General features: G+C 43.5%; 3 protein-coding genes across 6 annotated transcripts in view; 2 read left to right on the forward strand and 1 right to left on the reverse strand.

Annotated features, from left to right (window-relative positions):
• znf385c (zinc finger protein 385C) overlaps nucleotides 1-5,405 on the forward strand; it is a 116,242-nt gene extending 110,837 nt beyond the window's left edge. For 2 of the 3 annotated variants that reach the window (XM_070981228.1, XM_070981230.1), the window contains 3 exons: nucleotides 1,292-1,390; nucleotides 1,960-2,049; nucleotides 3,622-5,405. In XM_070981228.1, coding sequence (XP_070837329.1) covers nucleotides 1,292-1,390; nucleotides 1,960-2,049; nucleotides 3,622-3,852 — 420 coding nt within the window. In that variant the 3' untranslated portion in view covers nucleotides 3,853-5,405. The remainder of the gene's footprint in view (nucleotides 1-1,291; nucleotides 1,391-1,959; nucleotides 2,050-3,621) is intronic. The other variant, XM_070981229.1, reaches the window with a different exon arrangement.
• Nucleotides 5,406-12,070: 6,665 nt separating this feature from the next.
• Nucleotides 12,071-14,660, reverse strand: nkiras2 (NFKB inhibitor interacting Ras-like 2). 2 transcript variants are annotated; one of them, XM_070980137.1, is made up of 4 exons: nucleotides 14,602-14,660; nucleotides 14,026-14,142; nucleotides 13,388-13,629; nucleotides 12,071-13,193 (listed from the first exon to the last, which is right to left on the reverse strand). In XM_070980137.1, exons 2-4 carry the CDS (start codon nucleotides 14,117-14,119, stop codon nucleotides 12,951-12,953), a joined length of 579 nt encoding a protein of 192 aa, XP_070836238.1. In that variant the 5' UTR covers nucleotides 14,120-14,142; nucleotides 14,602-14,660; the 3' UTR covers nucleotides 12,071-12,950. The 2 variants fall into 2 exon arrangements, with proteins under 2 accessions (XP_070836238.1, XP_070836237.1); XM_070980136.1 differs by having other exon boundaries at nucleotides 14,506-14,638.
• A 31-nt stretch (nucleotides 14,661-14,691) lies between these two features.
• dnajc7 (DnaJ (Hsp40) homolog, subfamily C, member 7) lies at nucleotides 14,692-21,756 on the forward strand. The gene is made up of 14 exons (XM_070980133.1): nucleotides 14,692-14,771; nucleotides 15,572-15,660; nucleotides 15,811-15,935; nucleotides 16,587-16,700; nucleotides 17,027-17,101; nucleotides 17,198-17,316; nucleotides 18,264-18,417; nucleotides 18,654-18,818; nucleotides 19,198-19,289; nucleotides 19,419-19,492; nucleotides 19,598-19,744; nucleotides 19,834-19,986; nucleotides 20,099-20,161; nucleotides 20,422-21,756. Exons 1-14 carry the CDS (start codon nucleotides 14,698-14,700, stop codon nucleotides 20,457-20,459), a joined length of 1,482 nt encoding a protein of 493 aa, XP_070836234.1. The 5' UTR covers nucleotides 14,692-14,697; the 3' UTR covers nucleotides 20,460-21,756.
• The last annotated feature ends 70 nt before the right edge of the window (nucleotides 21,757-21,826 follow it).

Here is a 21,826-nt window from a genome sequence, read left to right on the forward strand (position 1 = left end):
AAGCCCAAATATTTACGTTATAGCGCATGTATATGTCTAGCTCACCATTTAACGCGCTGCTGACATTGTGGCAGCTCTTCTCATGATAGCTTGTACAAACAAACTTGACAAACGTATGATCTTATTCAACCTTTAGCACCACAAAAGGCATCACAACTTTTTGGCTGTAAAGTATGAGAGTTGGAGGACAAAACGGCAGAGCCAGCACTCTGGGACTTCTCTGTAGCTCCCGTGCTGTATGAAATGAAAGATGAGGAGGGAAGCTTGGCGAAGTCCTGCAGATTTGTCAAGGCATGCTTAGTGAGAGTGTTGCTAACTTGATAGGATTTTGTTCCAAAGGGCAGAGAAGTACTGTTGACTCTGCAGGGGAAAGCACTCTAGCCCAATCACATCAGGCATTAGAGAAAATGTTGCATATAATTGCCTCACCTCCACAGACAGATGACATGGCCACAGAATGAATCAGAAAACTGAGCTGCATGCGCACGGTTAGCAATTACCTCACACCTGAAGAGGCTGATATTACACACTGAACTTACACCAGGCTGACCTCTAATGTTACAATTAGGAAAAACTATCGCAGGTGACGTGTATTAAAACGATAAATATGAATGATGGGATTTTAAATACCTCACTTAATCCAAGAGAGTATTTTAACGTAACCTTGATGGAGGATGGCGTGAATCAAAGCAGCCGTTTCATTTACAGCCACATGAATGAAGCCATTGAAGGCCGGCTGTGAGCGCGGGGTACATTCGAGCAGCAGCAGCTATTTTTCCACATTACACAGATGTAATCTCATGCTATAACTGACTGCAGAGCTCTTCAGTGAGCAGGCATTTATTTACCACTTATTATTGCAGTCGGCTAATGCCTCCTGTATTTAATTTTCTGGTTACGTTGGCACCAAACCAGGTTACGGAAGTAATTTCTCCCCTTTTGATGTTCATTAAATACATCTGAGTGAAGGGATTGTCTTGGAAATGTCATGCAGGAATGTGGGGAAGATGCCGGGCATGTGTGAGCACCCAGGCTGCTTTAGCCTCATATGTATTCCACCAGCCTTATATAAACACCCCCTACCCCAGGAGGACATAAGCCTGTTAGTGCTGCAGCCAGAGAAGGACATAGTGTGGCTGTGGTAGTAAGTAATGTGATGTAATTTCAGCGCACTTCAGTCATACTCAACGTGTATCCATTATTAATTCAGCAGATAACATTTGAAGTTGCTCCACTGTGGTACAACAGATGCTTGTTAGCTCACTGATGGTATTTCTGCTGGTCTCGGCAGCACATGAATAGCAGAAGGCACAAGGATAGGCTGGCCGGAAAACCACCCAAACCCAAATTTACCCCCCACAGCAAGAGCCAGCCAAGCTCCAGCTTAGCGGTAAGTCTCAGCATAAAGACACAGACAAACAAAACACTGTCACGCAGATATGCGCGCGTGCACACACACTCGAGGAAGACAAACGGAACATAATTGCCTTTCTCTTACAGCGGATATGCTTGAACATGCTGCACACATGTGCCAAATGTGGAATGAATTCACCCTAGCTTGTGAACTAATGCATTTTTAAACAGCGGATTTGATTTATCTCCATTACAGCTAACTGATTTGACCCGGGCCCCGACAGACTTACAGTTAAAAAACACACAGATCTCATTACATTGCGCTCAGGGGCTTCAATGTCTTGGTGAGGCAGCATGCTTGTGTGCCTGTACTGTCATAGAGGTTAAGCACACTGTTGCACTCAGTGAGTCCCCTACCCCTGAGACAGGTCTAAAATAGTCCTGCTCTCCCCCACTGACCAGCTCTGACAACAGCAGCCTGAATCAGCACTCCAGATTAATCACTTCTCTGCTCCTGTCATATACACACCTCCCCATCTCTCCTTCTCCCCATACTCCTCCTCCTCCTCCTCCTCCTCCTCCTCCTCCTCCTCCTCCATCCTACAGAACGTGAGATGGAGTGGCTATGCAGGCGTGGCTGTGTCTGCCATGAAGAAAGCGTTCAGCCAGTACAATCTCACCTCCCTCTCCTCGCAGGTCAGTGGCAGGAGAGGACTGGGGTTGGATTGGAGGGCGAGAGCTTCAGATGGCTGAACTTTAGGCCTGGCCATGGGCAGGGGACTGAGCAGAGATGATGAAGAAGTCATTGATTTTGTTTGTTTGTTTGTTATACACGGGGTGCTGCTCATTTTGTGACGCTGTCAATGGAGTTACGAAGCGGGAGGAGCTATTTCAGGTGCTTTCAGGAAGAATGAATCCCATCCATGATTCCCACAGACAATGTTAAGTGACTCATAGTTGGAACACTTCTGCGGCTTTTGATGGGCATGTACCTCTCCCATGAAATATCTAGCTCTTAAATAACAAGTCCAAGAAATGAGGCTGTAGATATAAAGATTTCAGAGAAGGCCACGACGACTCCCGAGGTGTTTTCAGCCAGAAACATCCGATCACATTTCTGCTTCCTGGGCAATAACTGGAAGAGGGAGCTAAAGATTGACACTGAAATGCGCAGCTTAAATCAATTTACGTTTGGATTCTTTGCATCCTTTTTTGATTCATTCAGCAATTGTGATGCTGGGCTTTGTTTAAAAATTCAAAGACAACGATTTGTGCCTCCGGGTGGCTTCTCATCTACAGCAGTTGCTGCTGAGGCTCATTGGTCTACTAGATGGACAAAACGTGATTTGTCTGAAGCTAAATTGAAATAATTGAAACTGGCAGTCATGACCTAAGCTCCCATGATTGCTAAATTATTCTTGAGAAAGCTGTGCGTCTGCGTTAAGTGACGATCGGGATGGCGTTTAAAGAAATAGTTTGAAATGGGAATACAGAACGGGGAAAAGCACTTCCCTCCCTCTTCACAACTCTACAGTTACTACTCTGTTCCACGATAGAGAGATCTGCATGGTTTGCCTATCAAACACTTCCTCCCCCGTAGGCTTGAAAAGTTTATAGTTCGCTCATTCGCAGGGGAGAGCAGCTGCAGTCAGCCTGGATTCACAGCAGTTACAATGGCAGCCCTGAGACACAGCGAGAAGAACATATTAAAACATTCATAAAACCTTTGGCAGCACAGTCTCCTCTCACCTGTATGCTCAGTATGCTCCAAACAATTGTTATTTTGCTGATGAACGGCTAAACATGCTACAAGGGAGCAGCAGCGTGTGAGACGCGTAAGCAGCTAGTTTTAAAGCAGCTTTCAAGCCCACAGGGGTGAGTGTTTGCATACATCCATCATAGCAAATGTCATCAAAGTTGATATCTATGCATCAGCATCATGGCCAGGGATTAAAGCATTTCACCTAAAAATCCCAACCATCCTTTTAACACCTGAGAGCTTTAAAGTAAATGGCTGCCATTTAACCCTTGAACCAGCTGAAATAGGGTGTGTCCACATTACATCAGCCTGCTATGTGTCTCTGTTGATGACTGCTGGTGCAACAAGCTCTCAGGGACCCCGCTGTGGATGGTGTTTAGAGTGGAGCAATGGGATTCTTTAGTATTAGAATACATGCCTCTATGTGTGCATGTGTTTGCCCAGTAAAGGCTCTGCCCTCACTGTCTTCTTCTCTCACCTCTCACCGTTCCCCCTCCTGTCTTCTCCAGACCAAACTGGCCTTGCAGAAGCAGCTGACCAAGAGCTTGACAACTGGCTTCCTGCCCAGCCCCCTCACCCCGCCAACCCTGTGCACAGTGGCAACTAACCCACTGGCTCTGCGCCATCCAGTGGGCACCACCACCTTCATCCAGACCCCCTTCCTGGGCCCTGCACTGTTTCGGCCTGCCCCGGGGCCACTGCGGGCCACACACACGCCCATCATCTTCTCCCCCTACTAAAGACTTGACCCGCTTCCCATCTGAGCTCCAACCTTGTCCCTTTACCAGACCCCAGGCCCTCCTTTAGTGTGACCCACATGACAAAGGCCACACGCAAACTATGCAGCCCGCCTGACTTACGATGGAAAGAGTGCACAAGCCCTGACGCTCAGTAGGCCTTTAGGCCTGAGAGCTGTTCCTATCACAAAGGCCAAGATCCCCCATCATGCCTTCTTTCTGCTCCTCTTATCATGACCTAAGGAGGAGGACAGGCCTCCAGACAGTGACTGGTGCACAGAGGCCGCTTTTATAGCCATTTCATGGGTCAAAGTGGTTTGGATTATGGATATTATTGTGTAATTTATTAGAGAACAAATATAGACAAGTCTAGATGTATGTTTAGTGTGGTTGCCACAAAATAAGGTCCCTTTACTTGATGCTCTTTAAAAACGTTTTAACTTATTGCTTTGGGGGTTTTATGAAAGATGGGAACATCGTAGTTCTTTACAGCAGCTGAACCCCGAGTCATCCTCCTGTGCGGCTGGACGAGCCCGTCTCATTGATCAGTGTTTTCCACTAACTAGCTTAAAGGATGCTCTGAGGTCAGTTTCATCTTGGATGTGGTGATTATTAAACAACGCTCTGGACAAGCACCCCTTGTTAAATTAGGACATTTGAAGGACATTTGTGAGGCCTCATCGTGGGCGGTACGTGGAGCTAGAACTACACACTGTAAGTCCATCTACTAAACCCTGCTTTAGCACCATTTTGCACCTCCAGCCTTCAGTTTCCCGAGCCCCCAACTCGCATAATTAAAACATTTCTTCCTTTGTGAGTCACAGCCACAGTCAGAGCCCTCCAGATTTCTTTTCCTTCCCTGTTTCCCCGGGATTAAGCGCTCATTAAGGTCCAGAAAAGGTCAGCTTGTCAACTTGACTTTGTTTCAATTTGCAAATCTGTCTTCGGAATAATTTTTTTTTTTCTTTTTTGCTCCAGTGCATCGTTTACGCAAATGCAGCTTGAACGTGATGCACGGACCAAGCTAGCCGGAAACATTTTTGCAGCGATGGATGTCTTACATCGCAGAATGCCATTATTTCTTCCCCCTCACGACTGCTCTTTTTCTTTCCCTTCCTCCGTCGCCCCGCTGTCGTCACCTTGCTGCTGCTCTTGATTTTCTGCGGCGTTATCTCAGCATGAGATGATGATTATGATGAGGAGCAGGGAATCCCCCCCACCCCCACCCCCACCCCCACCCCCAGAGCCCGCGCACACAATCACACATATAGACAACAGATAACTTGAAGACTTGCTGGGATTTCAGAGCTCAGTGAAAAGTTTGGATGACAGTGGGTGGGGAGGCTGCTCAGCCGGTACTTGACTGACATCCTGTTGCAGTGTCTGTGCACAGCGTGGGAGGGAACAAAGCACAGTGCCATGGCAACCACATTAAAAGCACCTTAAAACTGATTTACTTACAAAAGCAATGAAAATTGTGTTGATATTCACCTTTTTTTGCTCTAGGTGTATGTTTTTACAAACCCATGTCGATTTCAGTGAGAGTTTTTGCTTGGAAAAAAATACAAAAAAAAAACAACAATCAGGTGAGAATAATCACATTATGGGATGTCCATAAGGAAGAGGAGTCTCACATTTAAAGCAATACATTCAGTACATTTATGTTTATGATGTGTTATCAGTGTGTCAATGGCTTTATCTATTCTATACTGTACACATGTGTAACAATGTATTATGTACTCCAACACAGCCAAGGGCCAACTGTGAGTTGTCAGTGAGGAGTGATTCGAAACGTGGGGCTGTCCTGACGGCGGCACCCTCGATGCTCCGCGCTCACGGTCGGTCTCCACATGTTGTGACTCCGGGCTGAGCCGTTCCCATTTATAGCTGCTCTCGCGCTGGAAAGGGTGCTTGAGCGCCGTCTGACATTGCTGTTTCACTTCTCAGTGGAGCGGGAGAACTTTTCTATGACTTCCACTGAGCAAAACGATGTTACGTCACAGACAAGTGTTTGGGATAAGTGTCACAAGTGCAACATCAACTGCCATATTGCTGTTCATGCCCGTGTGCTGCCCCCTCCTCCCTCCCGGCCTCCCACCCAGAATATCTACTGACACTCAACCCTCCCCCCTGCCAAAACGGACTGTTGGCAAGGTCTCACAGGGACTTGGAGCCGACACATCGCCCTCCCTTCAACACCAAATCATGTTCTGTTAAATTACAGTAATGGAGCAAATCCTATGCATTTCTCATTGTGCAATATGTATAGTCGTCTGTGATGCAGCAGTGCCATCTGTCGTGAAAACCCTGTAATTGCCATCCAAAACTAGTGCTTGGACAAAACCTTTGATCCCATGTACATTTCTGTTTAAGGACCCCCCCAAGTCTTTCTGGGTAAGCGAAGCCACCAGGTCTCCCCACCATACCGATGTGACCCCCCTCCCCCTCCCACCCCCCCAGTCGCACTACTCAGTGAACCAGCCAGCCTTTAATCTTCACTGTTTGTTCGTTTCTATTGCTCAGTGGGAACTCTGACCTAAAGAACTGAAACTTTCTTAAAGTAAAGAATCTAGAGAAGGCGAATTATATGTAGAAATCATAGAGTAACTATAGAGATTTTATCAGAGTTGCTATTGTTATCTGTATCAAAACAAACTGCTATCATAGAAGAGAGTAGGTTATGTTATCGTAGGCTCAGTGCAGCACACAGGGACAGGAAAATGCTTTGCTTTCTCTTTTTTTTCTTTCTTTGTTTATTTCCGTGGTTTTACCAACATGTTTTTTTAAACTACAAAAGAAAATATTTAACAACCTTTTTTTTTTGAGTGAGTTTTTTTTTCCTCTCCTCGTTGACAGTGACTGAATTAATAATGTAATTCAAGGCCTTTTTAGACAATATCCTGAAGTCACATTAGACAGGCCTTCTCAGGGGTGACAGGTTGAGCAAATGCTAACATGACCATCCATTCAGGGTATCCCTCCATAGCTCTAGAGAGCAGGAAACACTGTACACATGGATGGATTGACAAAAAAAAACAACAAAAAAAAACCTTACAGTGCTGTATCATAGAGAGGACAAGTGATGGATTTTGGAAAATAAAGCTTTTAGAACTTGTAAAAAATGGTTTTAATGATTATGTGTGTGTGTGTGTGTGTGTGTGTGTGTGTGTGTGTGTGTGTGTGTGTGTGTGTGTGTGTGTGTGTGTGTGTGTGTGTGTGTGCGCGCTTTCCCTGCATCACGGTTAAAAACAAAAAAACCCAGCAGGTTGTGCCTTGATTCAGACTGATATTTGAGCAATAATAATGTGTGTGTGGGCGTGTGACAGAGAGACTCACGCAGATGATTGCTAATGAATAAACAGCGACAACATGAATGCTCAGATTTACAAAGATGCTTCATACTCCTCCTGCTTTCGGCCTTTGATTGAATTCTGCTCGGTACGGCTGAGTCACACGCGGAAAAAAGAAAACCGCCCTTTCAAAATAATACTTATTAATCAGAAAGTCAAAACCGTGCGGCTCGGAGTCGGGAAAGGGTCAGATGGAGGGGGAAAATGTGATCCAGGGTGTGCAGGTGCAGACCGGTTTCTCTGAAAGTGCAACACCCTCACAGCATCTGTTCATGTGGCGACCCACAGCTACTCATTTTCCAGCCATTTCAGGAAACAACTTGTGACAGCAGGACTGGTGTTTAGCCAAGATACAATGGTGAAAGCAAATGGAAACAAGTCACTGTGTCTGAGCTCTGCTGCGTCTGAGGCGCGCCGAGGAGCGCTCGAGAAATACACCTGAGTGGCTGCGGTTTAGAGACAGGCTAATCTCCTTTATCTGCAGATGGTCCTTCACAGATGCTCGTGGCATCGGCTCGAGCTGCAGCAGAAGTGTTTGGTGCTGAACAATGAATCCTGCAGCTCACTGCTGCACTCAACATCTACTGTGGGTTTGCCAGCATGTCACAGTGTTGCCTGTCTCCGCTGTGCCGAGCTCCCCAAAGCCCTGAAAACCAAGCAAGAGGAGCGTCCTCATTTGTGATGAACTGTGACTCAGTGCTTTTATCTATCCCACCGGATAATCATTTATTCAGACCAGTTAGCTCTATTCATTTCCCAGTTTTCTCGTACATTTGAAGGCGAGCCCTTGGATTGTTTATTGGTGTTGTCCTCCACGCCTCAGGACATCATGCCCGCCCGTCCTTTGTGGAAACGGGAGATAAGCACAAACATCAAGTCCAGCTCCTCCCGTGGTGCCAATCAAAGGAAAGCCACTGGACCCAGTGGTGATAGGGAAGAAGGACATGATGACCTTGCTAAGCTGTGACACTGGTGCATCCGCTGTATTGATCCAGTATCTTATCTGCCTGCTCTCCATGGAGGAAGTGACACCCTTATCTCCTGCTGTGGCCACCGCTCCTCAGCTCGAGAGTCACCCCTTATGAGAGCATAGCTTCTGTGTGTGTGTGTGTGTGTGTGTGTGTGTGTGTGTGTGTGTGTGTGTGTGTTGCTTCTGCAAATGGGTAGTAAATGGGTGGTTATAAAAGATTTATAAGCCAGAGAAGAAAATATACGGCCAGTTTTTGTGGTGCCACATTTAGCTTAATGACTAACATTGTGGGATCACTGCAAGAGGAAAATACGCATTGGATAAAATATAGAAGTAGCACTTAAATTTACGTTACAGTTACTTAATAGTTAAAATCTGGAGTTAGCAGAAACGTCAGCGTAATTGAGTTTGTCCTAACTTTAGTGACCATGTATTTAGTACTTGCTGGAGCGACAAGGTATAGTTACAATCACATACAGTTAGCATCAGGTAAGTATTAACTTCTATAGTTATTTTATACATAAAAGTGATAAACCTCAAATCCAAAATGGAATTTGAAAATTAAAACATTGTTACTTTGTGTAACGAGTAATATAAAATTCATGCTATTTTAAAATATACAGACTGCACACGCTGGTTTCAATAAAAATAAATAAATAAAGGAGAAAGACAGAGTTTACAGTCTGATGTGACTTTTTTTTTAATGTTTAATTAAAATCTGCTGTTGATTTTCCTGCTTTTTTAATTAGGGTGTTTAAACATATAGTGCCTAGTCGGGCACATTGTCTGTATGATTACTGCTGATATTACACAACACTAATGATATATCTCATAAACCCACAGTGCAATTATGTCATAAATACAAGACAATTATCAAACATCTATTACATTATTCCACAGCAGTCACCACAGGTCTGCTTGTTTGGGGGTTACTTTATTGGATAAATGCATTTTGCATTGCAAGTAAGGAGTATAATTACTAATAAATATATGGATTTTAACATTTTCATATGTACCTACTCATTATTTCTCATTACTCAGCACAGATAATTAGCATTTTCAATAATGTTGCAGCAGAATTATGAAGAAAATACAGTGTAATTGCAGGGGCATTTACAAAACACCAGGCAGTTATTGTAGTGTAACATACAGAAGCACCAATCTTGCAGCAAATTTGCATTTGAAGGTAAAAAAAAGGCAAAGAAAGATGAGAGGAGACAGAGGGTTGAGTTAGTCGAGCAGTGGAATAAATCAATTTGTTTGTCAGCCTCCTCGGTGTCTTTATTTAGTCCTTCATTGAGCTTAAATTGTCTTTTTATTGACTGGTGGGAGACAACGTGTCAACATGTCCCCCTGGATAATGTCAAAGGTGTCAAACTCCTTCAACACTCGCTGAATGCACAAACTATATGAGCAGTAACTGAGATCTGCACGGCTCGGGATGCCTTCAGCTTGATTTATCCCAGATCACATCACCCTGTGCTTTCAGGACAAATGATCTGTCCCAGTGGCTCGTGGGAAGCCGGCATGACAACCAACATTTGACATAACGGGCGGTGGAAAGAGCAGCTGGGATTTCCAGCCCACAGGAAACAAAGCCTGATAGCACAGAGAATAAAGGTGGCGCTGCCGTTTAGGCTGTATGTGCTCTCTCCTGTGTGGGATTGTTTTGTTAATGTGAAGCTTCATGATGGGCACCATGAAAAGAGGGTCAATGCAGTAGCTTCCAGGGCTGAAGTCTATTTTCTCCTCACAAAAAAAACAAAACAACAACCCACCATTCAAACAAACAACAAAAAACAAGCGGGATGAAACGTTATCTATTTTATGGGTCCGCAGGGAGAGCTGGATGCTCAGCAGCAGTCATGAGACACACTGTCATGCAACACTAAAAGAGCATTACTGCTAGCAACACAAGGGCATCACCTTGTTGCTCTGTGACTGTGACTAGCAAGTGTGAATTTCTCTTCCGTGGCCAGCGTCGTCTGAAGGTTCATAAATCACACAGGCAAGTGACAAATCGATCCCTGGCTCTGCCACGCTCACAGTGTGTATTTCACATTCAGGCTTCTGTTTTTTTCTGCAGACACAGAGTCATTACCCAGACAGAGCATGACAGGAGGACCTATTGACAACTCGCACAAGTCTCTTCCTCCCTGTTGGGGACATAAAATTAACGCCACTGTGTACTGTCATAGTCCGAATGTGCGGTACAATAACTGAACCGTTCTGAGTGTAGTAACATCAGCGCAGTGGCTCAATTCTAGTCATTAAAAAGAACATGATTGAAATGAGATGGTACATGATAGCACCCTCTGGGGAAACTAAGGTGAGCGTAATATCATTTCATAAATGTTCCACTTGAGGTTTTCTCATTATCTTGCATTAACCTCTCCAGTCGACGTGCCCATATGGAACCAGCGGATCATTTCCTCTGCTGAAACATCTCTGACCTTGTCTCACTGGCATTGTTTTCACTGCCAAACTGCTTATAGGGAAGCCATTGCAACCATTAATAAATCTGACTAGTTCGACAGATATAGAAGCCTAACTAATGAATGTTCCACTAAGTCCTCAGAACAGCTTTCAGACAGCTTTCTTGGATCCCTCAGCACAAAAGGGGTTCAGCTTTACAGATGTTTTTGCTGTCAGTTTAAGGCTAAAAACCCCTAATCCTTTTTCCAATAATCAGCGAATCACTGGCACAGCGGGGGATTATTTCTCCTGAATATGTTTGTCATGAATATTTCACTTTCATTTGTTCCAAATTTAACTTTTGTTGCCATTAGAAGTCACTGCATTTTAATCGTGTATGAATCCATTAGTATCACTGTTTCTTTCAAGGAGAAATGCTCCAGTGCTGTCACACTCCAAATGAACACATGCTGGATGTCATAAAAAACATTATCGCTCAAAGACGAAGAGTGCGTTCAGTGTACAGTATAAATGCATAGATTTTTTCAGTGAGAGGTATTATGGTGGCTCATCACATTGTGGTAATTTTATAGAAGAAAATCATTTTTATGCATTGCACATTTTTATTTTCCATGTCTCTTATGGGCCCTTATACACCACCAGGCTAGAAAAACAATACAGTGGAGAGGACAACATGCAGTTATTACTGACATGACATGGAAGAATGTGTCAAATCTGTCAAATAATAACTGTTGTAACCTCAGATTAGTGACAGGTAAGTGCAGAGATATTTCCTTTAAAATGCATGCCACCTTGTTAAACTGGAAGATCAGAGACATCTACTGGCCATGAAACACACTACAACATAAACTGACTCAAAATCAGCATCTGGGGGTTGCTTTTATTTGAACTTTGAACTGGATGTGATCTTAAAATCCAACATTTTCTTGCATCTGAGAATGCTACAGAGACCATTCACCAAATCCCTCCTGGTCAGCTCACAGCTCTGGGGAATGTGCTTCTGTGATGTCTTAAAACCTTCAAACGCTCAATAATTTGCACAGTGAAAGCCAAATTGTGCTGCATTTAATTACTTCATTGATTTTAGTACAAACAAAAATTCCGGTTAGGCACACAGAAAGAATTCTTAATTTGTTTACAAAACATGCAAACAAACATCAAATGAACATATTTTATGGCTATTAATACATAAAAGCTTTATATTCGCAAAACAAAGTTGCGTGAATGATATGTAGTGTTGATAGACTCTGGAACAAACATGAATAATCAAGACAATATCAAGACTTTTCCCCTTTTCAATTAAACATTAAAAGCTGCTCATATTTTGATGCATGTCGCACCCTGAATAAACAGTTTAATGGTCGGCTAATGAGTGCTTCAGGATTTTATTTTACAGCTCTGTAAAAAAATTTACCAGCTTCAACTTCAGCTGTAACTGTAACTGATCAGATGAGTCATTGTCGTTTTGCTACTTTATAGAGTGCTTTATGTCTTTCATGTGTCACAACCGGAAAACAGTAGCACCTGAAACTTTATCTCAAACTTAACACTTTGAAGCCTGCACAGAAGGCAGGTTGTGATAAGGAATGTCAATCATTCAACATCCAACAGTGAATTCCAGCAAAGAACATAAACAGCGTAACAAATCTCCAGATCAACTAACAGCACAGTAACTGTTCATCATCAACAGTTTATCGATAAAGTCCCTTCACCCATCATATATTTTACAACATGTGAAATTCAGCATTTGTGTGATGCAGTAATTCGGTAACATCAGCAACTGTTACCACTCCTGATTCAGTCTGTGTTGACATATAGTGTACATGTAAATAAAACAGTAGCCAGTGTACGTGTGTGCGAGGTTCTACTTTATCTATACAGTGAGCACCATGAGTCAGATGTCTTAAAACTCTGTCTGGGTACAAACTGAGATCAAAATGTTGATTATCAGTAGTTCAAGAACGACATCACGAAGGTTCAAATATGATCGCAGATGTCAACAGTGGTAACTGTAAAGAACGTGGGGAAATACTTTCACCTTAATCCAACTTACTGAAATGGGAATGACAAACAAAAACACCTCACACTCATCAGTTCACTGACTTGTAATAAAAGTACAAAGTATTTCATCAAAGCATCAGATGCTGCATCAATACCAACAGGACTCACTGTATATAAATATCCACACAATCATCCTGCCTCTTCTCTCATCATTGCTTCTTCAAACCAAGTCTTACTACATCCTTCATAATATCAAAATTGTTTTATAGCAAAACTAAGTTCCCTTTAACACGCCTCGTCTCCCTTGTTCCTCCCTCTTGAGCGTGACAACAGTGTGTGGTCACTCAGCTGTCTGTGGACCCACTGCCCTTATTCTTATTGCGACTGAGAGGGAATGTGGACTTGCTCTGTGGCTGGGTCATTTTGCTGGCCAGGTAGACAAAGGGTTCAATCAGTGTGCGCCGGTCCACCACCGACACCTCCCACAGACGCACCTTCTCATTCTTCGCCCAATTCTGGGCCATGTTAGAGTCAACTCGCCTCTCATCCTGCTTGTCCAGCTTGTTACCGAGCACAACAATGGTCACCTGTGGACCAGGATCATCAGGTTAGCCTCACATCCGTCTAAGGTAGCAACATTCAAATAACTAATTTATAGATTTTATCCCAATAAAAAGGACACTGGAATTGGAGAAAACAGTTGTGGTCTCCTCTAAATTAACCCAGCTTTAGTAAAGTATCATCAAACCTTCCCAAGCACACAAACGGATTCAGTCCTCACCTCTTTCTTGTCTCTGTGGCGGTCGATGTCCTTCTTGAGGGCCTCCATCCGCTTAAATGACTCTTTACTGTCAATGCTGTAGACTAGTACAAAGCCATCAGCAAAAGTGTAGTAATGTCGAGGAAACTCCATCCCATCCCGGAGTCCACGGGTGTCATAGAAGCGCACCTGCTCCCGTGTGCCGCGGTCAGTTTCTATGGAGCCAATGTAGATATCCTCCAGGGTCTCCATTGGCTCTGAGCCTGACAGCGGATAAAGAAAGACAGGTGCACATGTGGTGTGATTGCTTGTATTAATACATTGTAACTGAGCACTTTTACATTGCCTTACTTGAAATAAATAGTAAAACATTTTTACAAGTTTTATGGCTGGAGCTGATGATATTCAGCAGCAAAAGACAAGCTGTATGAAAATAAATGCTCCTCTGCACTAAGCACTAATGCATGTGTTATTAGATAACCTTAAATGTACAAAAAGGCTACCAAAGTAAACATTTTAAATATATGTAATGTCAGTAATTACACATTAATCAATAACTGTGTGTACAGTGTATCCAAGGCAGGCAATAGCGTTATTAACTCATGGAGCTCATCGACTCAAAACTTGAAAAACAGTATTTATTACGGTAAAGGGTATACCTGCAACATGATTGGCATACAGAAGCTGCTCCAGTACAGCCGTTTTACCAACTGCACCCTGGCCACACACGACCACTTTACAGCTCTTGCCCATGACTCACTCTCAGGTCAGACAATCTGTTTTTCGGAGAAGACGCACAGAAGGAAAACTGCTCAATCAAATAACGTTAGTTTAACGTTACAGTGTGAATGCATAGCGCAGCATTGTAAGTTACTAAATTTCTTCTGCGCTTTGGGCAGCAACGTTACTAAAACTGTATTCCGTTATAAACCATTAATATTTCAAAGCGAATAAATAGCATTATAGCAAATAAAAAAAACTTGCGTTTGTCATGCTAATACAAAATAGTAAGGTTAGCTAGCTCAGTATGCTAACGTCTCGACAGTCTATGAAATTAAGAAATAGCTTAGCATTAGCTTACGGACAGATACAGAGCCACTATGTCACATATAAAGTAGATAAAATAATCTGAAACTGACTAACAATAGTAGAAACTGTCTCTCCGAAAGTATGTGCGCTTATATCTGCTGCCTGTCGGTGGATATGTATTAGCTATTAAAACATTTTTGACTTACAAGCTAACGGGTTTTCCTACCCAACAGACGACTTCCTGTTTACAGTGTACGTAACTACTGCAGTATGTCGCCCCGCCCCTCCCCATTGACGGCAAAATGGCGACGGAGAGCTGTGATGCTGTGAATATGGACCCTGACATCGAACTGCTCAGTGACGAGGAATTAGAAAGGTAATATATATCAAGGCTCCACTGTCAGCGGCTGAAATACATCTATAACAAAGTCTCATAATGACACATGTACTCAGAAGGCATTGCCATGTTAATTTTATCGTTGCTTTATGACAGCTAAGCAGCACGCTACCGCTAACTGTTAGCTACATTTTGTCCCGGATGGCGTTTAGCTTGGTTGTCTTCCACCTAGCTAGCTCATGTGCTGGATTTCTGGCTTGCAGTCAGGCACACTGTAATGCATATAAATCTCATGTTGCCTGTTGAGTGTAGAAGTTGATCGGGCCGAGATTACTACTTTCACATTATTGCGATATTCCAAGTATGGACCTAACTGGCAAGCAACTTTATGACACCATTCACTCACTGTGTGGTCGTGAGTAACACATGAAAGGCTTCCAAAAAAAGTCATGGCTGTGGCCCACTGCGTGGTGTCATATGTTCCTGGCTCTGCTCCCTGTCTGCTTCACAAAATAGCTACGTGTTTGATTGGAGTAGACACTTCTGCCCCGCTGGTTTGGCTCTTTCTATGTTTAGCTAACTCAGGCCAGTGAGCTCTCTGGTGCTCACTGTCATTCACAATGCTGGACATGCTCTCTTCACACTTGATTAGCAAAGTGATGAGACACATTTAACGGCGTTTAAAGAATAATGATTGCAGACAAGAAGTTCAGTACCTAGAAATTCAGTGATCTGTCAAACAAACCCAGCCATTTGACCAAAACACACCTGTACAGTCATGCTCTGTCTGCAGCTACAGTGATCTTTGCCTTTAACCATTTTTGCCCACTTTTACGCAGGGAAGCGGAGGGCTTCAAAGAGCAAGGCAATGCCTTTTATATCAAGAAGGATTACGCAGAAGCATTCAATTATTACACCAAGGCCATAGGTAATTATCCCATAATAATTTGGCTCAGTCTTCTTGTTAGACGATGGGGTGTTGTTGATTCCTTGTTTGGATAAGAAACAAACGTTTTGTCTGTTTTTGATAGGATATCAAAACTTTTTTTGTTTTGTTTTGTTGTTTTTTTTAATACAGACATGTGTCCAAAGAATGCAAGTTACTATGGAAACCGGGCAGCCACGCTAATGATGTTGTGCCGGTACAGAGAGGCTTTAGAGGATTCCCAGCAAGCAGTACGACTAGATAACTCCTTCATGAAGGCAGGTTGTGGGGAACAAACCGTTACACTCTGTTAAAGGGGAAAAAATGACCATTACGTTCTGAAGTGTTTTCTGTTCTGAGTGTTATTTTGTTTTGCTGCATGCATTTTTGCCTGCCTCCTCCCCCACTGATGCTTTGCTAGATCCTACTGGTGTGAACAGTGTCTAGAGACGGGGCGGGAATGTGTTTGATTTAGCTGTAATGTGTGTAAACATGAGTAAAATGAACAGTGCACAATGGACTATCCATTGAGTTTGTTTTCGAGATTGTGGACATAGCCACAGAGGGCCCTATCGCAGCGTCTACTTGGGATCTTGACCTTTGACTGTAGCATGTACCACATTGCAGAGCTATGTACCCGTTCAATAAGGAATAACCAGTTCATGCAGACAGCCATGTTTGTTTTTGGAGGTATGTAGCTCCAGCACATCCCTATAGTCATTCAGTTCATAATCAGGCTTTGCTGCAGTGTTACTGGTATTATGATTTTACAAAAGGGATAAAAATGTGGCTCCGACAGGGAAGTAAAATAAAGTAAAATAAAGTCATGGTTTAGTTTTTAGTACACAGTGGCCAGCTGATTTCAGAAAGAGTGGGAATTGAGGTACGCCATCACTTCAGTTTGTGAACTCAAAGTCTTTTATCTGCAGGGCCATCTGCGAGAGGGCAAGTGCCACCTGTCCCTTGGCAATGCTATGGCTGCCAGCCGCTGTTTCCAGAGGGTTATGGAGCTGGAGCCTGACAACAGCCAGGCCCAGCAGGAGGTGAGTTGGCCTCAGTTTGACAGAGCATGATCTGACAACTTGGACATGATTATCCACTGTCAGATAAGCTTTGGCCGAGCGAGTGCAAATAAAGTGAAAAAGCCTGAGCGGTTTAAGAGGAGATCAGCTGGAGTTGCCGTTAATTCTCAACGAGAAAGCCACGAGGCAAGTTTTAGGTTATTCACAGAAGTGCTGCTGTGCGCATTGACCTGGTTTTAAAGCACTACACATGGCACAGAAGAGAGGCCAGTGATAGCTGTAAAGCAATTAATTAACTGCTACAGGTTTTTGACTTTGTCACTGAATACCACAAATTCCTTTGTCAGATGAAGAATGCAGAATCCATCCTTGAATATGAGAGAATGGCAGAGATTGGATTTGAGAAGAGAGACTTCAGGATGGTAAGCTACACAGTGATTCCAGTCTGACTTCATTTTCTCAGTTGCGTGGTATGTCAACAGTTACACATTTGTCAAGTGTGCCGTGGTTGTCTCCAGGTTGTTTTTTGCATGGACCGTGCCTTGGAGTCTGCCTCAGCCTGCCACAGGTTCAAGATACTGAAGGCAGAGTGCTTAGCCCTGCTGGGACGCTACCCTGAGGCTCAGTCTGTGGCCAGGTAAGACTGCATATCTGACAGTATTGGAATTTGTCACACTGGGTGCATGTGCCATACCAATTCGATACAGCTCTCATAGTGAGAGTAGCAAAATAATTATCAGTCAGACACAGCAAATGAGTAATCCTCTATCCAAGAGCTCTGTGGAAAAGGGAAAACTTTGAAGTATTACTTGAAAGTAGTAATAATAAATGCACTGATGTGAAAAGCCAGACACATCTACAGAGCGAGAATAGTTTCTAAAACGTTAGCCTGACTGCACCACGTTTGCTCCGAATTCTTGAGTTGACTCATCTTCGGTTAATACAAGTTTGACAGATAAATTAAAATCCATGGGCTTTCACATTACGGGTGTTTCCACTGTGAGGAAATCCTCTCACTGGTTACCAAATACCAACCACACTGGACGTTTTACAAGAGAAGATATTTGCAGATGACGCTCAACATCTGCAGAGCGTTTCCTTTGATCTCCGGTTGAGCTTGTGTTGCAGGTCCGTCTCGGCAGCCTCACCCTTTGTTGTGTGCTTGAAGGTGTGTGTGTGTGGATTAGAGGTGCTGGCTCCAGATGCTGCCACCTTCAGCAGACAAAGTTTACAGATTGCCTCATTAGCATTATCATGTTTCCATTTTGCAACAGGTTGAAATCCAAAATATTGGCAAATAGGCGCTTTTGCTTTTCTCTTTGACACCAAATCCTCTGCCATCGTCTTGTTGGTCAGCTGTCCACACTCTCATCGCATGATGAGTGAATCTGACTACCCCACCAGTCTGGCTACCCCGCTGCGTCTTTGCACACTGTCCCTTCACTGCAGGGAAGCATCGATTCCGCAGCCTTTGTAGTTTTTTTAAAGATGATGACATAGAATGCCATGTTTTTGATGTGAATTGTCTCCTGTTTCTTTTTTATATGTCTGTTTTCTAATACTAATTTATTGTTCCCTTGGTAGTGATATTCTACGAATGGACTCCACTAATGCAGATGCGCTGTACGTGCGTGGTCTTTGTCTGTATTATGAGGACTGCATTGACAAGGCTGTCCAGTTCTTTGTCCAGGCGCTGCGTATGGCTCCTGACCATGACAAGGCTCGGCTGGCCTGCAGAGTGAGTAATTCTCTAGAAAAGAGTTTTATAAGGCAAATAAACAGTTTTTGTGAAATCCCAGAAATACAACAGCTACATTTATGTCTTACTGGGAGTGTTTTCCTATTACGTTGACATAGGAAAATTAAGAAAATACAACTTTTCAGTGTTTTCTCACCTGCTTAAGTCTGACTGACATTTCTGTTAAGGTAGCCCAGAGTAGCGCTTAAGCTTGTCCTGTGTATTGTCTTTCCCAGAATGCCAAAGCACTAAAAGCCAAGAAGGAGGAGGGGAACAAGGCGTTCAAGGAGGGAAACTTTGATGCAGCCTATGAGCTGTACTCTGAGGCACTGACAATAGACCCCAACAACATCAAGACTAATGCCAAGCTGTACTGTAATCGGGCCACTGTTGGATCTAAGGTGAGGAACATGCACAGGGGAGATAGCAGGTAGACGCGCACAGCCGACACTGTTGTAACCATAACATTCAGGATGAAATATTTTTACCTGTGTCCTAAAAGCTGACAAGGAGGAAAAAAAATCTCAGTGTCATATGCAGACATTGACATAATCAGACAGTTCCTCACCCACGCATTATACACACCCTCATTTAGTCATTCGTAGGTTAGCACCAGCTTTGCAAGAGTTCTCGCTCCGTCCCTCTGACAGCACCTCGTGAAATCTTTTGGCATCTTTGCCGAGTTGTACTTTCTTCTGTCATGTCAAAAGAACTAGGCCACTGCTTTTCTCTCTCTGTCGCTGCCTCACACGGTCACGTGTTTTTCTTTTTCTTTGAAAGCTGAAGAAACTAGAACAGGCCATTGAAGACTGTACAAAGGCCATTAAACTGGATGAGACCTACATCAAGGCATATTTACGGAGAGCGCAGTGGTACGTCCAGCTTTTCTAACTTGCTGGTTATTAGAGGCTTTCAGAAGACAGTGTCGTAGTCATTTTCTGAACTTAACTGCTCAAACTGGGTGAAGAGACAGTTAAAGACTTGTGCTTACTCTGCTGCAGCTACATGGACACAGAGCAGTACGAAGAGGCAGTGCGAGACTATGAGAAGGTTTACCAGACAGAGAAGACAAAAGGTGAGAATCAGACCGCGGCTGAGCCGACGCAGCTTTCGGCGCAGACGTCGCCTCGTTATTCTGCTCAGTCGCTTTTTAACCTGCTCTCTCTTTGTGATGCTCTAGAACACAAGCACCTCCTGAAAAATGCCCAGCTGGAGTTGAAAAAAAGCAAGCGGAAAGATTACTACAAAGTGCTCGGGGTGGATAAGAACGCCACAGAAGAAGAGATCAAGAAAGCTTACCGCAAACGGGCGCTTTTACATCACCCAGGTGCTTATCCGAACAGAACATGACCTCCTAACAGTAAAATGATGATTTCGACTCGACTTTTGTCTGTTAAATTGCTTTTTTTGCTTCAGACCGTCACAGCGGAGCGAGTCCTGAGGTGCAGAAGGAAGAGGAGAAGAAGTTCAAGGAGGTGGGCGAGGCTTTCAGCGTGCTTTCAGACGCCAAGAAAAAGTCTCGCTACGACAGCGGTCAGGACCTGGAGGACGACGGCATGAACATGGGAGGTCAGCACCTGGGCGAGACCGGGGGTGGGAGGTCTCACGGGTGAACGACCTTTTAATCATCAAACAGCTGTTGTTTTTATGCGCTGATGTCGACTCTTTTTGTCTCCACCAGATTTTGATGCCAACAACATTTTCAAGGCATTCTTTGGAGGCCCAGGGGGTTTTAGTTTTGAAGGTAACCATTCACATTCTGAGAGGACATCAGTTATTAAGATAAGATAAGATAAGATAATCCGTCATTATTTCCACAGCAGGGAAGTTTGCAGTGTGATAAATAAGTGGAGAACATAACTAAAACTGGTTGAATTCACATTATTGCACACAGGAAATATTGATATCGTCCATTTCCACTGGTCCTTCATGGGTGAATTTGTCAGTTCTGGTGAGCGTGGTCTTCTGGGAGCATTGCACTGACTTGTTTGTTGTCTGTTTCAGCATCTGGACCAGGAAATTTCTTCTTCCAGTTCGGTTAATTGGAGGATTCTTCTACCTACACAACATCAGGACTTTTCAACAACGTCAACCCCCCGACCCACCGACCTCCATATTTAATGACTGACTGATTGCAAGTCAGATTCTTGTCTATGCCATTGACTGAATGAATGCAACCCAATGACCACATGCAACAAATGATTTAAAGACCGTTTAGCAAGGACGCCAAGACAGCTCAGACTGAGTTGGTAGTGTTACTGGTTTTGGTTTTCTTCCTTCCTGAATGAAGCAAACTTTAACGTCAGTAGTGGCTAGCAACCCCGGTCCAAATGTCCTCTCGATTTTTGAGGTTGTGCAGCTATTGTATCAGAGCTTTTAGGAAGCGATACCCGGGGAAACTCTTGAGATGCACCTGAGCATTGAGAAAGCAGTTGTCCGGCTCCTCTCAACTCACTGCTGAGCTGGTATTCTCTGCATGAAAGTTAATAACTTGCTTAAGATTTCTTTAGAAAATCAGCGAGCAAGCGGCGCCTCCCCGTTTTGAAGAATCTGTCAGACTGACAGTTGGCTGCTACAAATTCGCACTGAAAAACTGCCTCCTTGTCATAAGCCAATAGACGCGTTTTTTAAACTCACAGCAGCTGGAGCCTAGACCTACACATACAGTACAGCTGAAGCACACTAGAAAGATGGCAGTGGAGACAGCTGTGCTGGCTTTGTCGCCAGCAGAGTCCCCCTCCCTCATGTTGTCACAAGTTTTATGTTTGATGTTGCCATTCACAGATTGCTGCATTGTACATTTTACTGGAATGTAAAGTGTTGATTTGTGATGATAGTTGATCATTTTTTCCATTTTTTTTATCTTCATATGTATATTTATTGTAAATTTGCTGTCTGTTAGAACCACGTGTGAGATGAGGACACTTTTCATTATGTAAAAACTTAGAAGAGATTATGAGCTTGACACACATTTGAAGGTAATTGTTCTGCTCGGTCTGCATGAAACGTCGCGCAGAAATAGATTATGTTCTGTGTGTTCTTTGACTGTGATGCAGGCTGTCTAATTTTACTCCGTGCAACAGTTAAGCATAAACAAACATGACGTGATATGTGTTTGCTATTGTCTAAGGAAGTGAGGAACTGTTCCACTATGGAAACCAGGTAATGTTCATTTACTTCCTGACGAGCGTGTTGTTTTCTTGGTGCACTTCATGAAAAAAAGAAAAGCGTCCTCATCTTTGCTCTCATTGTTTTCGCCCATGTGGTGAACCCATCCTCTCTTTACCCCTGAAAAGTTCCAGCCATGTCAATAAAGTTGGCCCCCTCTGGGTTTCCCCTGCATTGTTTGTTGTCTTTTGTTTAGTAGCGCACTATTGTTAGTGTTAATAATTATTAGATTAACAATATT

Source organism: Chaetodon trifascialis, chromosome 15, assembly GCF_039877785.1.
Source record: "Chaetodon trifascialis isolate fChaTrf1 chromosome 15, fChaTrf1.hap1, whole genome shotgun sequence".
NCBI classification, from domain to species: Eukaryota; Metazoa; Chordata; class Actinopteri; order Chaetodontiformes; family Chaetodontidae; genus Chaetodon; species Chaetodon trifascialis.

What these genes read in the sequence shown, in the direction of transcription:
- nkiras2 (XM_070980137.1), bottom strand. Translation starts at nt 14,119, where the DNA reads ATGGGCAAGAGCTGTAAAGTGGTCGTGTGTGGCCAGGGTGCAGTTGGT. An exon ending in GTATGCCAATCATGTTGCAG is followed by an intron (nt 13,630 to 14,025) that starts GTATACCCTTTA and finishes ATCCGCTGTCAG; the next exon opens with GCTCAGAGCCAATGGAGACC. An exon ending in GCCACAGAGACAAGAAAGAG is followed by an intron (nt 13,194 to 13,387) that starts GTGAGGACTGAA and finishes CCTGGTCCACAG; the next exon opens with GTGACCATTGTTGTGCTCGG.
- dnajc7 (XM_070980133.1), top strand. Translation starts at nt 14,698, where the DNA reads ATGGCGACGGAGAGCTGTGATGCTGTGAATATGGACCCTGACATCGAA. An exon ending in TAGATAACTCCTTCATGAAG is followed by an intron (nt 15,936 to 16,586) that starts GCAGGTTGTGGG and finishes TTTTATCTGCAG; the next exon opens with GGCCATCTGCGAGAGGGCAA. An exon ending in TATTTACGGAGAGCGCAGTG is followed by an intron (nt 19,290 to 19,418) that starts GTACGTCCAGCT and finishes ACTCTGCTGCAG; the next exon opens with CTACATGGACACAGAGCAGT.